Source organism: Sprattus sprattus, assembly GCF_963457725.1.
Source record: "Sprattus sprattus genome assembly, chromosome: 1".
Taxonomy (NCBI): Eukaryota; Metazoa; Chordata; class Actinopteri; order Clupeiformes; family Clupeidae; genus Sprattus; species Sprattus sprattus.
Genome location: NC_137920.1, coordinates 73,238,329 through 73,256,107, shown reverse-complemented (window position 1 = coordinate 73,256,107; position 17,779 = coordinate 73,238,329). Strand labels below are relative to the sequence as shown.

Genomic DNA, 17,779 nt, shown 5'->3' with positions numbered 1-17,779 from the left:
CATGTTTTTATTCGATACATTTTGATTGTGAAGATTCATAATGCCATGTAAAAAATTTGAGTTGGACCTGTCCATTGTGAGCGGTCAAAATCAGTCGTGTAGTGTTGGAGACACTATCGTACCTCCAAAGGTCAGAGGTCAGAAGCATCATGTTCAAACTCTGGTTTTGGTTTTTGTGCACATTTGTTTGTTTTGTTTACTGTTCGTAAGCTGTAAGTATTGAAGGGCACACAGTTCTCAACCTGTGCCATATTTGATGGTACATCACTGCTGAGAAATGGAGAAACCACTACCTCTGCTGGGTTTAACCAGTTCCGATCGCGATGAACTACAAGAACCTCTGCTGGGTTTAACCAGTTCCGATCGCGAAGAACTACAAGAACCTCTGCTGGGTTTAACCAGTTCCGATCGCGATGAACTACAAGAACCTCTGCTGGGTTTAACCAGTTCCGATCGCGAAGAACTACAAGAACCTCTGCTGGGTTTAACCAGTTCCGATCGCGATGAACTACAAGAACCTCTGCTGAGTTAAACCAGTTCAGACCTAGATGAACTACAAGAACCTCTGCTGGGTTAAACCAGTTCAGACCGCGACGGACTACAAGAACCTCTGCTGGGTTTAACCAGTTCCGATCGCGATGAACTACAAGAACCTCTGCTAGGTTTAACCAGTTCAGACCACGATGAACTACAAGAACCTCTGCTGGGTTTAACCAGTTCAGACCGCGACGGACTACAAGAACCTCTGCTGGGTTTAACCAGTTCCGATCGCGATGAACTACAAGACAATGAAGTTAGCTTGGGCCCAGAGAGAGAACCAATCTTTTGGTCTTTCATACCTTTTCAAGCAGTGGTTTCTGATACTGCTGTAATTTTTATGCTGTCTAATAACTACAGACACATTGGTAGGCCTTCAAAAGCAATACTAACATTTAAAAAAACAGTTTAGAGGGATTATTGCAGTAAAGGTGATTAAGGACTAACATGATTATTGATTATTGATTTAGAGCTTCAACTTGAACCAAAGACGGGGATCTGTCTAAACTAAAGAATGCCTTAATGACCATGTGATCAAAAGCAGAAGTGCACTATACAATGTTTATTTCTCTTGTCGAAGATGTCCGCATTGATTCTTTATTGTGGATAACGTTCATCTGAAAAAAAATCAAAAGAATTGCTGTGAAAGGATTTGCTGGCCTGGAAAAAATCTTTAAATGGGTAGCTGTACAATTTGCTTGAAGATAATGTTTGAGCTTTTTTATTTTTATGATCTGAATTGTCTTTTTATATCAGAGTCCATATTTCAAAGCACTGAAAGGTAAAACAAGGTACGCTTTGACACCAGTTTCTGTGTGTATATAAATTCCTGTATATATGATTATGTATGCAACATCACAGGTGAAGCATGTAAGATAATATAGATCATGAACAGAAATGCCATAAATAAACTCCTTTGTCCCAGATGAATCTCCGCTGAGTGATGGAAGTCTGTTTCCTTCTTACCATAGCCATCCTTTATTACTTATTACGTTATTATACTTTATTTCATGCCACTTCCTTCTTGCCTTTTAATCTTTTTTCTCCCCAATCCTGTCGGTGTCTAAGAACAGACCACACTGACATGAAGTCTAGCTATACTGTGTTCTGCCTGTGTGGGACTGAGGTTGGGGCTTGTAGCTAGCAGTTCTCCAAATGTGCCAGAGGGTGGCGCTACAGCAACATAACCTTGGCTGCAATTTATATGCACACAGGTGAGACTAGAATAGAACTAACATAGACTATTGCATAGTATAAAGTATAAAATATATTTTTTGTTAGCTAGATATTTAGGTTATTGGACAATCTATATAAATATACAACTTGTTTATTGAATATAATGAAATTCATCGGTTACAGATATACTTCAAAACTGAACTAAGGCCAGAACAATCAGCTGTAGGAATATTGGACCTTGCAGAGTGTCTCAGTGATCTGCCTCAGAACCCCAAACAGGTCCACAATGTTAGCAGAATATAAAATCTCCCATAGTGCTGGGTGTAAAACTTAATTTCATTGATTCACTTTTAATTTGATATTTCATAAAATGATCTTTCTTGCAACCTAAGTGTGCTGGGGCATTACATTAAATGTCAAACTAATTAAACCTCTTAAACAACTATAATTAAAATATTCTGTATGTATTACCCCACAATAATGGAGCTAAACTGGATATTTTGCATATGTCTTGGTCAACTGAGAGTATTATGTGAGTACTGGAATCCAGCAGGTGCAGTAGTAACTGTACACAATGTTAGTTAGTACTACACAGATAGTCAGATCATATTGAAACTCGTTACGCTGAACTAGATTAGACATCGCTATGTATGAAACACTTCTTATGTCCTTCACGCATGTTTTCTGTGATGGTCAGTACATCCGCATCCAAGTCTTTTTTTCAAGTCTTCAACATTCAAACTAAACTTGTTTTGTTTAATCTACACTCTGGAGTATCTACAGTGGCATAGTCACCCCTGGTCAAAACTTCTGTTTCTTTGAATAAAGTGAGTACAAGTTGAACCGATCTATAAAAGACTTAAAGTTAAATATCAAACATTCTATATGATATTATAGTGTATTATTTTAGTTTTGCACAATTTTAGAGTGAAAAAAGGAAAAGAGCGTAAGAGTCTCATACCTTAATTAGCTTGTTAGGGTCAGGCTCGTATTTATGCTTGTCTGCGATCATCATTAGGAAAGGCCAAATGCTGCAAATTTCAAAGCTTCATAAATACTTTGTCTCTGACTCCTCAAACCTTAATCCCAACAATCCGCCACCATGGGCTTCTCTGAGCAGCTGCCCTGAAAATAACATTTGAATTATTATTTTTTTATTTAAATAATTGATGGCTACAATGCAGGAGGAGGCTATAAGAGGATAGCAAAGTGTTTTCAGGAAGCAGTTTCCTCACTTCTTAATGAAATTCAGAATTGGCAGTTAACAGGAATGACGGAGGTCAAGTAGAGCTCCGGAGGACCAGGGAAACTTTCGGACAGAACTGCTTGCAGGATTGCTAGCAAGACAAATCAAAATCCTTGTTTGACTGCAAAGGTTGTCAGAGAGCTATCACAAGAACCTTTCCCTGCGTCCTCACCACACATTTCAGCTCCTGTGGACTGATGAAGTTAAAATAGAACATTTTGGCCACAGTGAGCACAGGTGTGTTGGGAGAAAAAAGGGAACAGAGTTTCATGAAAAGAACACCTCTCCAAATGTTAAGCACAGGGGTAGATGGATCATAGTATGTTTGGGCTTGTGTTGCAGCCATTGGCATGAGGAACGTTTCAATTCCATTTCAATTACATCCCAGCAAACATCATACCATCTGTAAAAAAAATATTGAAGACGAGAAGAAAATGGCTTCTACAACGGGATAATGATCCTGAACACACCTCAAAAACCACAATAAATTACCTCACTATGTGTAAGGTCTTAAGGTTTTGCAATGGCCCTCACAGAGCCCTGACCTAAACATGGCCATAAATTTGAATAGACCTCAAAATAGCTGTGAACGCAAAACAGCTCAACAATCTCACAGAACTAGAATCCTCATGCATGGAGGAATGGGTGACAACCCCCCCCCCCCACACACACACACACACACACACACACACACACACACAAGAACTGAAAGCTCTTACAAGGTGTGACACTTGACAACGTGGGGGGTATGTTAAGAACTGACAGGGTGTCCAAACTTTTGCTTCAGTCCCTTTTCCATTTTTGTCTGAAACTGTAAAAGATGGAAAGAGGAAAAGTAATCTTGCTTCAAATATTAAAGAAATGTGTCACCTTAACTGTTTGCCTTTTGGAAATCATGGGCAGGAAATCATGTTTTACTCACTTAGTAACTCACAGCAACAGAACTTTTGACCTTTGAAACCACGGCCAGCCAGGACCTTTTTTTTTCTTTATTTGTATAAAACACATTTTTTTACTCCCGCACGTTTTCCCTCACACCTCTGTGCCCTAACAGTGACCAGCTGATAAATAAAACCCAGACTTTGTTCACTGACTGTGACCATGGGTGTGTGTGTGTGTGTGACATGCTGAGTCAGTCTGATTTCTCAACATTCAGTGAAAACAAAAGGGCCCCAGTCAGTCAGTCAGTCAGACGGACAGACAGGCAGGCGGGCGGAGGGCTGTGGCTGAGGCAGCGTAAGGTCAGGCATGAGTGACATTAGCTGCGCCCCCGAGGCCTGGTGAAGGTATGCACCAGTCACTGGAGTCTCTGGCCCTATCGCATAACAATCTTTTGAGGGGGGGGGGGAATCCCCCTGCAGCTTTTCACAGGCTTGTGCTGAGACAGTGGCGCATCATGGAATGATTCTCAAAGGGTGGAAAAACGAGGAGGCTTTTTTAGCCTGACGCTCGGCTATCCTCTGGCATTAAATGACACGGATAGTGTGACAATCTAAACAGACGCTCGGAAAAAAAACCCCACAAAGACTTGATGCTCGAGGGGTCAGAGGTCAGAAGGGAACGCTAACACATTTGTAAAGAGAGGGTGGAATGTGAGACGATAATGTCTCCATTTTGTTTCACCTGTGACACAATATTTACCTAGTGTTACACACAGGATGTGATGTCACGAGGCCAGCCAGGCCCCTCCCTTCACCTGGCCAGTGGGCAGGGCTAGACAGGAACCTCTCTGAAACAGACTGAAGGGGGGAAAAAACAAGGAAGAGCTCACAGTAAACCAGGTGAGGGAGAGAGAGAGAGAAGGAGAGAGAGAAACACGGTGGAAAGACTGGTGAACGTGAAAAAGGAACTACAGAGGATTTTTTTTTTTAAAAACCTGCCTTCAAAAACACACATTGTTAAACAAGAAAACGAGAAGATGGATGTGTTGGAGAACTCCCCAGGAAACATGGGGTTGCTGAAGCTGTTTGACTCCTGTGAGTTCTTGAGCTGGGAAAAGATAGGCTCAGGAGGATTTGGCCAAGTGTACAAAGTACGACACGTACAGTGGAAGACATGGCTGGCTATCAAATGCCCTCCCAGCTTACATGTGGATGACAAGTGAGTTATTCTTTTACATTCTCTCTTCCTCCCTGTGGAGCCGCTCACAGAACTCTTTTCATACACACACTAAACACGCTCTACTCTATATAACTGACTACGCACAAAGATGGTAGATCACCAGATAAACTGTGTTTGTATGCTCAGGTTAAAGCGGTGTTTGTTTTTTGCTGTTTGGAATGTGCTACCTACCTGGGTCATGGCAACCTGCATTTGGAATGCCTTAGAAGCTGCTTTGATATGTGTGTGTTTTATCACTTGGATTTTAAAGGAGGGAGAGTGTGTTGTTGACTTTAAGTCAGAAAGAAGACTTTGTTGACTCCAAAATTTTCCAAAACAACATTCTGGGAAACCGGTTTAAAGCCGACGCCAGGTTATACATGAATTTAGTGTCAGATGTTGACTGAGACATTGGCTGAAAAACCATATTCACACATGTACTCAGTACCCATAATATATATATGGTCATCATTCCATACAGTAATTACATACCTGACATTACATACATACATTAACATACAGCACTTCCCGAATCATGGCACATAAACACAAATCCTGCCAGATCTTTTCTCAACAGCCTGAGATTTTACAGATCTTTAGAGATCTTTGGTGGGTACCACACTGGTGTTCATTTGGGTCAGGTGTTTTCACATTTTAAAAGTCAGATGTTTAACTCCTTGATTTGAGATCCAAATACGTACATTCACCTATTTACTTACACAGACAAATTTTTTCTCACAACACCTTACAAGAGACTTCAAGTGTGTGTGTGTGTGAGGGGGTCTTGCTTGTGAGTGTGTGTGTGTGTGTGTGTGTGTGTGTGTGTGTGAGGGGGTCTTGTGTGTGTGTGTGTGTGTGTGTGTGTGTGTGTGTGTGTGTGTGTGTGTGTGTGTGTGCACGTGCTTGGTGCGTGCTCGTGAGTTTGTGTGTGTGTGTTTGTCTGGCCTCTGTGTGGACTTTTACTCCTCAGCCACCACCACAATTAATGAATGATGACATTAGTCAGCACTCTGTGACTTTTGTAAACATGCTGTGGCTATGTCGGAATATCCCTGCCTTTTGAGGATTAAAAATAAGCACCTGTTGTCCGTCCACATAGCAGGAGTTTTTCAGATTTTGCAGGATTCAGAATGTTCTGCATAACAGCATTTAAAAATGTACTTATTGTGTTTGTGGATAATTGAGTAACTCAATTCTGATATGCCTGGATCCTGATGGTTTAGACCCAAGACATCCATGGACTGTTAACCCCACTAGCCCAAGGCTTGTATGTATTGAGGTGATGTATTGTATGACTGCACTTGATAAAAGGGAATAATAAGAAGTTAAAAAAAAAAAAACTTATATGAAGTATAAACTCACTGTAATTAATGAATTGTAAGTAATTCACTGTGACATTCAAATGGAATCTAACCAGTTCACTTGTCACTCTGGAACCACAATATGACATGATGTGACATGAAATGTACCAAAGTGTAAGTAAGTAAGTAAGTAAGTAAAGTTTATTTTTAGAGCACATTTAAACGCAGCTTACACTGACCAAAGTGCTGTACATAGTGCATTAGATATTGAAAGAATAATAAAATAAGACAAGATAAAATGGAATAAAAAAATAAATAAATAGAATAAACAAAATAAAATGGAATAAATCAACAGACAACACTTAATTACAGACATAACAGGGTGAGACAATGTCCATTCATTCTAGGATAAAAATGAATATGCTTAGAAAATGTTTCCTACACTGCAGCGTTTGTTGCTAAAGAGTGTGGTGGATTTGCAACCATTTGTGTGGCATTCTGTAAACTGCCTGTGAGCTAGGGTAGTCATGGTGTAGGAACAGTTCATTTGTTTCAACGAATGTCACCTGCCTGCAGAGGTAGATTAAGACCTTTATTATAAATATAGGAATCTGTCCCTGCTTCTGAACAGACAGACAGGTTCATTTATGTTAGAGAGTTATTGGTGAGCTATGGACAATTCTTCACTTTGGTAGGGGGTAGGAAGCCTGGCTCTGCCTGACTGGTGAGCTGTTCTGCTGAGCTGTTCTGATGCTTTGATGTGGTGTGTGTGTGTGTGTGTGTGTGTGTGTATGTGTGTGTGTGTGTGTGTGTGTGTGTGTGTGTGTGTGTGTGTGTGTGTGTGTGTGTGTGTGTGTGTTTGTGTGTTTGTGTGTTTGTGTGTGCGTGTGTGCGTGTGTGAGTGTGTGCGTGTCTGTGTGCCTGTGTGTCTGTGTGTCTGTGTATTTGCATGCTTCATATAGCTCAGTGAGGAAATTGGACAGCTAAGCTGACAGTATAGACGGACAGGTTGAAGCCATGTCAAGCTGACTATGCAGACACGCAGACAGATATCGCCACACAGTTCGGCCTTTGTCCCTGGTGCCAGCTCCCCAGCCCTGTCCCTGTTTACACAGACAATGTGCCAGGCAGCAGAACAGGTCCAACTGGTCCCTGCTTGGTGTTAAGGAAGAGGGCTGGAAAAAAAGAAGCATTGTTCACGTCCTCAGGGCCTGATGGGGAGCTGATGGGGAGAGGGATGGGGGGGTTTAGTGAAGGATTAACCAGAAGTGCAAACACTCACTTCTCAATTTACCTCCAACCTCCTCCAGCCCCCATTTTGTAGTTTGGTGTTTGGAGTTTTAAAAAACGAATTTGCCCCTCAAGTTAGCCTCTGTTTCTAGAAATGCCCTGTATCCCACGAAAGACGTTGTGAAGTTGTATGATTGCTCATAAATGCCCGAATGTTTGCTGGACTGCCGGTTGCAAGTGATAGTATTTCATTTCTTGTGTTTATAATGTCTGAATGGCGCTCAGTGTGAGGTCTATTTCAGTGGCGATGATTAGTCAGTGATAACCTGGAAGATAAAAGCTGTAAAAGCAGAAAAGAGTGTGACTCCTCACCCTTGTCAAACACACAGTCCTCTTAATGTGTCATTCATGGGGAGAAAAGGCCGTCTCTGTTAAACAGCGTCTCCATAATGTTCAGTCTGTCTTAAATCATGTCTGGCGACTCTTCACACATCCTGTTGCTGATGGTACCTGAGATTGCACACAGGTTGTGCAAGAGCTCAGCGGAAATGAGATACCTGTCAATGCACAGAGTGGAGCCTCTGAACCTCCAGAACTACACGTACCACAATGCCAGAAGGACTGTGAGAGAGCTGTGGTAGTCTTAACATAGCTTTAATTTTTCATGGCTTTTTAATTTATGATATGCTGCAGAATTATATTTGTAGGTGACAAGACAGGAACACGCACACACACACACACACACACACACACACACACACACACACACACAAACACACTCTCTCTCTCTCTCTCTCACACACACACACACAAACACACACATTATATTTGTAGGTGACAGACAGGATTGTTGACATTTTTGTCTGATCTGTCTACTACTTCTCCAATAATGATACTACATTAACCTTTTTTATGACTGGGACAAAAAATATTATTATTATATACTATTATTATCTTGCCATTCAAAAGTCTAATAGCCTAACCCTCTGTGTTCATTATTTGAGAATGTCTAGTCTGTGTGTGAATGGGTATTTAATTTGCTCTGTTAAGATAAAGATAGACAAACAGGAAATAAAATGCATACTCACATAACATTTAGCTTCTTTAAAAAAACACCTGCAGCTTGCTTTACCGTGTACTTTAGGTATCAGGGACCCCTGTGTGTTGTCTTGCTCACACAGAAACATCTTATCCTCTAGTTGAACTAGTGTTACATTTGCTAAAAGCTATGTGAGTGCTGTCAGTCACTGGTCAATGGCTGTAATATTAAAAACACATAACACCAGGCAGCTGGTTCCTATTGTTGGTCTCTTTTTCAGTGTCTTCCTCTCTTGCTCTCTATCTATTTTTATCTTACTATCTCTCTCTCTCTTTTTCAGTGTCTCCCTCTCTTGCTCTCTATCTATCTCTATTCTCTATCTATCTATTCTCTATTTTTATCTTACTATCTCTCTCTCTCTTTTTCAGTGTCTTCCTCTCTTGCTCTCTATCTATCTCTATTCTCTATCTATCTATTCTCTATTTTTATCTTACTATCTCTCTCTCTCTTTTTCAGTGTCTTCCTCTCTTGCTCTCTATCTATTTCTCTCTTACTATCTCTCTCTCTCTTTTTCAGTGTCTTCCTCTCTTGCTCTCTATCTATCTCTATTCTCTATCTATCTCTATTCTCTATTTTTATCTTACTATCTCTCGCTCTCTTTTTCAGTGTCTTCCTCTCTTGCTCTCTATCTATCTCTATTCTCTATTTTATCTCCTACTATCTCTCTCTCTCTCTCTCTCTCTCTCCCTCAAAACACCGACAATAAAACTGCTAGTAGCAACTTCAGTCCCCTTCGGTACCAAAGACATGACACAAAGGAAGAGACACTGCACTCATTGCTCACACACAGCAGCAACATCTGAGTCACAGTCATGCATGATTAGTTATGGCCGCTGTCACTCTTCTTCCCCTCAGGGAACGTGCCGAGCTCCTGGAAGAGGCCAAGAAGATGGAGGCTGCCAAGTTCCGCTACATCCTGCCGGTGTACGGCATCTGCAGCGACCCGCAGGGCCTGGTGATGGAGTACATGGAGATGGGCTCGCTGGAGTCCCTGCTGGCCTCGGAGCCCATGCCCTGGAGCCTGCGCTTCCGCATCATCCACGAGACGGCCGTGGGCATGAACTTCCTGCACTGCATGAGTCCTCCCCTGCTGCACCTGGATCTCAAGCCGGCCAACATCCTGCTGGACGCACACTACCACGTCAAGGTGAGACACACTGTGAGGCTCAAGGAAGCTCATCACGTCTTTGTGATGTATGGAAGTACCACACACCCCTCCCACACACACCCCCACCACAGAAGTTGATCTGATCCGTGGTCTTATAGATCAGATTGTCCATCTTGAGTGCTTCTGTCTTACTGAAATATATATATTCAGTATGTGTATATATATATATATATATATATATATATATATATATATATAAAAGGCCATGTGACTTCCTTATGCAAGCTTATACAAGGCCATGTGACTTCCTTATACAATCTTCTCCTTTCCTTTCATGTCGTAATACTGGGGGCAGGGAAATCTGCAAAACAAAACATTACTGGTAAACCTACCCCACTAGTTCTTTGTCGCATTACAAAAGGTCCTGACAAATTTTAGAGTCTATGGAGTGTGACCCTATGGGGTGAGTCCCCTGTATAAGGGTGTGGCCCCTACAAAGTGTGGCCCCTGTATAAGGGTGTGGCCTCTACAAAGTGTGGCCCCGGTATAAGGGTGTGGCCCCTGTAATACAGTGTGGGCCCCTATGGGGTGAGGCCCCTGAATAAGAGTGTCAGATTCTATCACCGCTCAGCACTGTTCCTCTAATGACCATACGCATACAGGTAGATCTGTGAGGGTAGTAAAGAAACGTGTCCATTCAGTGTTCCACGGGTCGTACCTGGAAGCGGGGGCGGGTATAGCCACTGCTCCTTTGCATTTAGAGACTTTGTGGATTCCCTGAGGCCAAATAAAAATACTTTCCCACCGTTCCCTACCTGCGCGTATCCCAATGGGTGAGTAATGTGGGAGTGGGTGGGAGCCGTGCCACTGGGAAGAGTCCTTGTAAACATGCTGCCAGGGCCGGTCTGAACAAGCTGCAGTGGGACGGGTTAACACACAGCAGCCACACGCACACACGCGCAGGCAAGCACACCTACGTACACACACACTCGAACACGAACAAGCACGCACACACACACACGCACACTAATACACACAAATGAACACGTGCAAACACACACACACACACACACACACACACACACACTAATAGACACAAATGAACACGTGCAAACACACACACACACACACACACACACACACACACACACACACACACACGCCTGGCATCAGTCCAACGCACCCTCAGGTCACATACCGCATTTTCTTCGCTCATGAACTTGCACCTGTAGAATCTAAATGTAGCCTGTTTTTTCTCTCTTTCTCTCTCTCTCTCTCTCTCTCTCATTCCCTTTCTCTCTTTTTCCCTCTCTCTCTCTTTCTTTCTCTCTCTCACTCTCTCTCTTGGTTTGTTGTTGCCAGATCTCAGACTTTGGTCTGGCCAGGTGGAATGGCTTCTCCCAGGCGGACGACATAAGCCGTGATGGGTTCTGCGGCACCATCGCTTACCTGCCCCCGGAGAGGATCATCCAGAAGGACAGGGTCTCTGACACCAAGCACGATGTGTACAGGTGTGTGTGTGTGTGTGTGTGTGTGTGTGTTCTGTCACTGAGTCTGTGTGTCTGGGGAGGTAGAAGGACAGGGTCTCTGACACCAAGCACGATATGTACAGGTGTGTGTGTGTGTGTGTGTGTGTGTGTGTGTGTGTGTGTGTGTGTGTGTGTGTGTGTGTGTGTGTGTGTGTGTGTGTGTGTGTGTGTGTGTGTGTGTGTGTGTGTGTGTGTGTGTGTGTGTGTGTGTGTGTGTGTGTGTGTGTGTGTGTGTGTGTTCTGTCACTGAGTCTGTGTGTCTGGGGAGGTAGAAGGACAGGGTCTCTGACACCAAGCACGATTTCTACAGGTCAGCTCTCTTTCACACAGTCCCCTCACCTGTGCCAGACCCACGCGCTGAGCCGTTTGATAGATCCTTAAATTACGAAGCACAATAGACTTTCGAAACAGTTCCTTTCGTGGCTATAAATGCTGTTATTGCGGTCAGCCAACTAACATGTTGTTTCTCTATTTTCAGCTTTGCCATTGTAATCTGGGGAATTCTGACACAAAAGAAGCCATATCAAGGTAATGCACATGATTGCTCTGTCAAGTTTTTTTTTTTAGATGGCACTGAAACCATTCAGAGCGGGTTCTGTCGGAATAGCCAATATGTCAGGTCGCTATAAGGGCTTTTTTGACCCTCAGGTAATGCAAACGGCATAAAGAAGCCAGAGCTCCTATCATGTGTTTGGCAGGTTTGCCTTGTCCGCACCTAGATCAGGTGACCAGCTGTAGGCTGGCAGTGGGGTGGGCATTGTGCCTTGGGTGTATCAGGTGCCCTGTGGCAGCTTATTAGATGGTGTGAGGTGAAGTGGGCACAAACACGCGGTCATTAACTTGGACCAAGACCAGCAGCCGACTCAGCATAGCTAAACAAAAGCCTAGCCAGTTCTGTTGCGTCCCCAACCGGTCTCAGTAAAATACGGGCCAGCCAGAGACCTCAGCATTTTCTGAATACCTTCGGCCGCCCATGAATAGCCAGTGAAGTATGGGGTCAGTTGGCCCGGGGGAAGGTCACAAGCAGGTAAAAGTTTTCCACGGCTAATCTTAAAATGCATTCCACAGGCTGTTATCACACCATCAAGTCATTAGTCATATCATTATCAAGTAAAACCAGTCAAGGACATTTTTGTCTGAGTAACTTCCGTTCTGTTTGATCGTCCACAATAGAAGGTTGTTACAAACCGGAATAAACATATTAGTTCATGCAGAAAACTAAACAGACGGCAAACTTGTATTTTGCTTTGCGTAACAGGCACAAGTACAGTCCAGGTTACGTAAACTTGGAAGGTAGACGCTACTTTGTAAGTGAGGCACTACTTTGTGGCCTTGAACTAACTAATCAGAGGCCACAGCGTCATTTTTCATGAAATCAGACTTTTTCCTCCTTACATTTGTGTTAAACCATGCATGCTTCTGGCCAGAGCTGCTCAGAACATCAGTTTAGTTATGCCAGGGTTCGTTTTCTAATGGTATGTGGGGAGACAGTGGTACAGGAGGTAGAGAAGTCGTTTAGTAATCAGAAGGTTGTAAGTTAAATTCCCTGACGAAGCGTCCTTGAGCAAGACACTGAACGCCTTATTGCTCCTGATGTGCAGCGTGCCATCAGTGTAAAATGTAAAACGTGTATACATCCTTGTAAGTCGTTTTGGATAAAAGCGTCTGCTAAATGACTAAATGTCAATGTAAATGTAAATGTGTTTCTCCACTGATAGGGGACACCAACATCCTCCACATCATGGTGAAGGTCGTGAAGGGGGCTCGCCCCGACCTGAGCGCAGTGCCCCGCAGTCGCCCCCCAGCCTGTGCCGGCTTCCTGGCCCTCATGCAGAGGTGCTGGGCAGACTCCCCCAGCGACAGACCCAACTTCCAGGGTACGTCTGCCTTCTCTCTTTCTGCTCACCCGAAATAGACACTTAGATAAACGTCCCAGTTAAAGGTGCAGAGAACCCCTATACTAGAGCAGTGGTACAGGAGGTAGAGAAGTCGATTAGTAATCACAAGGTTGCTAGTTCTAGTGTGTGTGTGTGTGTGTGTGTATGTGTGTGTGTGTGACTAAGTCATCCATGAAGTGGGTGGGGGTAGGAAGCCTGGCTCTGCCTGACTGGTGAGCTGTTCTGATGAGCTGTTCTGATGCTTTGATGTTGTTTATGGTGGCGTATGTGTGTGTGTGTGTGTGTGTGTGTGTGTGTGTGTGTGTGTGTGTGTGTGTGTGTGTGTGTGTGTGTGTGTGTGAGCTGTTCTTCTGAGCTGTTCTGCTGAGCTGTTCTTCTGAGCTGCTCTGATGCTTTGATGTTGTTTATGAGATGTTGTTTATGTTTATTGTTTATGATGTTGTTTATGCGTTTAGAGATCACCTCAGAGGCAGAGGAACTGCACTCCAGGCCCAGGGAGGAGAACAAAGGCTCCACCTTGGAGCTCCATACCAGCCCCTGCTCCACACTAAGACCTGCTGACCAGGTACACACACACACAATGCCCCTATTCATCTGTTCACTCAACTCCTTTCTTTCTTTCTCTTTCTCTCTTTCTCTCTTGTGTTTTTCTCTCTTGTGTTCTTCTCACTGTCACAATGTGAGTCAGTGATTTGGCAATACAATGGCATATGCTAATCTAGGCAGGCATGCCTATAGCATAGCTTTGGTCCTCAGATCAGGGCCAAAAAAAAAGTTGTCTTGCAGCATTGCAGCATGGTTTAATCAGAGTTTGTGCAAACATTGACTTATACTTAACAGACAGAGAGTCACTTTAACATCTAGTGAACAATCATTAAAAAATATTTACCACTGTGTGACTAATTTTTCCCGTCACTGATCACAATCGTCAGGTTAATATAACCAAATTAAATTATACATTAACTTGAGAAAATGCTGTGCTGTGGAGTCTGTACACATAACTGCGTTTTAAGTGTGAGAGTGACGTCAGCTCGTATTTTCCCGCTCTTTTCCCCCAGGCCAAAGAGCAGAAGCCGCTGAGGCCAAAGTCCGCCATGCTTCCCGAGAAGGACTGCAGTCTGTCGGAGCTCCTGAGTCAGATCGACTCGGGGATATCACGCAGCTTCGGCCCGGTCAAGGAGGACCTCCTCCAGAGCAAAGACAACACGAGCAAGAGGCTGTCGGGCATCTCCTCCGTGGACTCCGCCTTCTCCTCTCAGGGCTCCATCTCACTCTCCTTCGAAAGAGAGACCGCTGCAAACGGTTAGTGAATAAAAGAGACCACCTTTTATGATGTTTATATGATTTATGTTTATGTGATTTTGCTCTTGGGTCCAGATTTAAATGACAGTTGAATCTTTTTTGAATTGATTACATATTTTTCTTTATACTATAGTCTACTTTGGCACTGTATATATTTTAGTACTCACATGGGTCCTATAACAACGGAGGACCTTTATGAGGCATAATTATATTATTATAATGAATTTTTATAACACTATTACTTACATTACTTTGGGCATTATACGTTATATTATACATTATATTATAAGTAAGACTTTATTTATATAGCACATTTCGTACAAGAGTTGTAATTCAAAGTGCCTTACATAAAATCAATAAAAGCAATCAAATACATGGAGTAAAAGATAAATACAACATTGTATCAGGACCTGGTGTTCTGATAGGCTAACTAAAATCATGATAAAAGAAATATAAAACCCTTAAAACATAAAATATAAGGTATGCTATATATGTGTGTGCTTGTGTCCTGGGCAGACTCTGGGGAGGTGCAGAGGCGTAAGCTGTGTGAGGCCATCCGTACGGAGGACATCACCAAGCTGATGAAGATCCTGCAGCCCCAGGACGTGGACCTGCTGCTGGAGGGCGGGGGCAGCCTCCTGCACTACGCCGTGGGCCTGTCCAACGAGGAGGCCGTCAAGTTCCTGCTGCTCAGCAACGTGAACCCCAACCTGCCCGACGCGCGCGCCGCCACGCCCCTCCACCTGGCCGCCGAGAAGCGGCTGAAGGGCATCGCCGAGGTGCTGCTCGGCCGCAAGACCACCAACGTCAACGCCAAGGACGAGGACCAGTACACGCCTCTGCACTTCGCCGCGCAGAACGGCGACGAGGTGCTGACCAGGCTGCTCCTGGACCGCGGGGCTTCCATCAACGAGGCGGACGCCCAGGGCCGAACGCCGGCGCAGATCGCCTGCCACCACGGCCAGGAGCAGGTGGTCCGCGTGCTGCTGAGCCGCGGCGTGGACGTGCACATCCGGGGCAAGGACGACTGGACGGCGCTGCACCTGGCCGCCTGGCAGGGCCACCTGGGCATCGTGAAGCTGCTGGTGAAGCAGGCGGGGGCCGACATGGACGGGCAGACCACCGACGGGCAGACGCCGCTGCACCTGGCCTCCAAGCGGGGCCAGTACCGCGTGGCGCGCATCCTGGTGGAGCTGGGCGCCAACGTGCACCTGCAGGCCGACGGCATGCACACGCCGCTGCACGTCGCCGCGGAAACCGGCCACACCAGCACCTCGCGGCTCCTGGTGAAGCACGGCGCCGACATCCAGGCCCGCAGCGCCCAGGGGCTCACCGCCCTGCACCTGGCCGCCCAGAGGGGGCACGTGCCCACCACCAGGATGCTGCTGGAGGCCGACGCCGACCCGCGCAGCGTCACCCGGGCCCTGCGCACCGCCTGCCACCTGGCCGCCGAGGAGGGCCACTGCGAGGTGATGCGGGTGCTGCTGGAAGGGTGGCCGGAGGCGGTGAACGTGCAGGACGAGCACAGGCTCACGCCGCTGCACCTGGCCGTGCGCGGGGGCCACACCAGCGTCATCTGCCTGCTGCTCAGCCACGGCGTGGAGCTGCCGTCGCCCTCCTCGTCCTCGTCCTCGTCCTCGCCCTCGCCCTCGCCCTCGTCCCCCGCGCCCTCACCCTCGGCTACCGCCTCCGTCTCCCCGTGCGCTCACACCACGGGACCCAGGGAAGATGCGTCACGGCTGGAGGAGAGGAGCAGGAGCCCGGCACCTCAGCAGGCGCTGCCAGCTCTGCCGCTCCAGAGGAGGGTGCTCATCCTGAAGCTGACGGAGAAGGAGGCGGGAGAGTCGCCACAGGTGGGCATGGGGGCCGGAGCCCTGTGTTCCTCTGCTCACTGCTGAGAGGAGACGAGGAGGGGGGGAGGGGGGGGCAACCAGGCACCACGGACAATACAGCTATCGCCCTGCTAAACACACACACACACACACACACACACACACACACATAGACAGAGACATACAGACGAGTATTAATACAATTACACATAAATAAATGCAAATACACACTCACACCCCTTACCCTATGTAATCAGAGACTGCAGGAAAAGCGGGACTCTTGGCTTGAGGGGGGGGAGGGGGGGGGGGGGGCAGTTGTGTGGATGTACATAATGTAATTAACTTGTTAATGGCATTCCGTATGTATTCTTGGAAAGATAAAGCTTCACCAGTCATCTGCAAGTGGTTTGCTTATACCACAATGGAGACCAACTCTTTGTTTGTAGCACAGTGTACCCAGAAACAATCTTTACTTTTTCCCATCAGTACATTTGTTATTGGCCTTGTCCAATTGTTTTTAAACACTTTTGATGGCCGACTAGTTATAAGTGTTCTATGGCCTCGTCACCCAAGTCCCCTGTTTAACATTTTAAGGTGTAATTTGGAATATACCTGATGACATCACTTTCAGTATCCTACTGGGCATTTACCCGCGTTCCACAGCCCAAGGTTGCCATAGGGACACTATAGACCACTCTAGACGTCATTTTTAGAATGCTGTTACCAGCAGTATTGACAAACTGGCCGACTGTTAGGGCAATGTGAGTATGTGTATGTTTGTGCGTGCGTGTGCGTGTGTGTGTGTGTGTTTGAGAAAGAGGGGGGGGGGGGGGGGGAGAGACTATATGATGTGTGTGTGTAATGACAAATGCCTCACATTTGGCCAAAATGATTCCTCATATACATTGTTTCTTTTAAAATGTGCTGTATTGTTTTTATATTCATGCCTAATTGTCATTGTCTTTAAGCTATACCTTTTGTACACAGTATCTTGTCTGACCATGTATCTATAGTGTTTGCACGGTTTCACTTTTTTATTCATTGCAAAGTAAAATCCCTTGTATGTATTTAAAGTTAAGAGGCCTGGCCTGTGTCTTTTGTCATACATTGACAGACAAGCAGTGATGGATCCATACAAAAAAAAACTTTTCTTGACAAAAACTCTTCTGGTAATAATGTTAACCCACCCCACCCATAAGAAAGGCACATGCCATCGCATCCATGGAGTAGCTTAGATAGAGAAAAAGACATTTGCTGATAAAGTGAAGGCTTTCATAATTTTTCTGGAGGCAAAGTTAAAATGTTTGAAAAAAGGGTCCACATTATAACTATAACCTTTCTGAGAAATAACATTCCAAAATCACCTCACAGAATGTTAAGTCCTTACAGTATTCTGTTAACTGTAAGTTGCCATTGGAACA

General features: G+C 45.0%; 1 protein-coding gene across 1 annotated transcript; it reads left to right on the top strand.

The window, feature by feature from the left end:
- Positions 1–4,877: 4,877 nt before the first annotated feature.
- ripk4 (receptor-interacting serine-threonine kinase 4) lies at positions 4,878–16,424 on the top strand (the record flags this gene model as incomplete). Its single annotated transcript, XM_080853308.1, has 8 exons — positions 4,878–5,059; positions 9,545–9,836; positions 11,160–11,308; positions 11,805–11,854; positions 13,045–13,203; positions 13,680–13,789; positions 14,283–14,526; positions 15,043–16,424. The coding sequence occupies 8 exons, from the start codon at positions 4,878–4,880 to the stop codon at positions 16,422–16,424; spliced, it is 2,568 nt and encodes an 855-aa protein (XP_080709434.1).
- Positions 16,425–17,779: the final 1,355 nt, after the last annotated feature.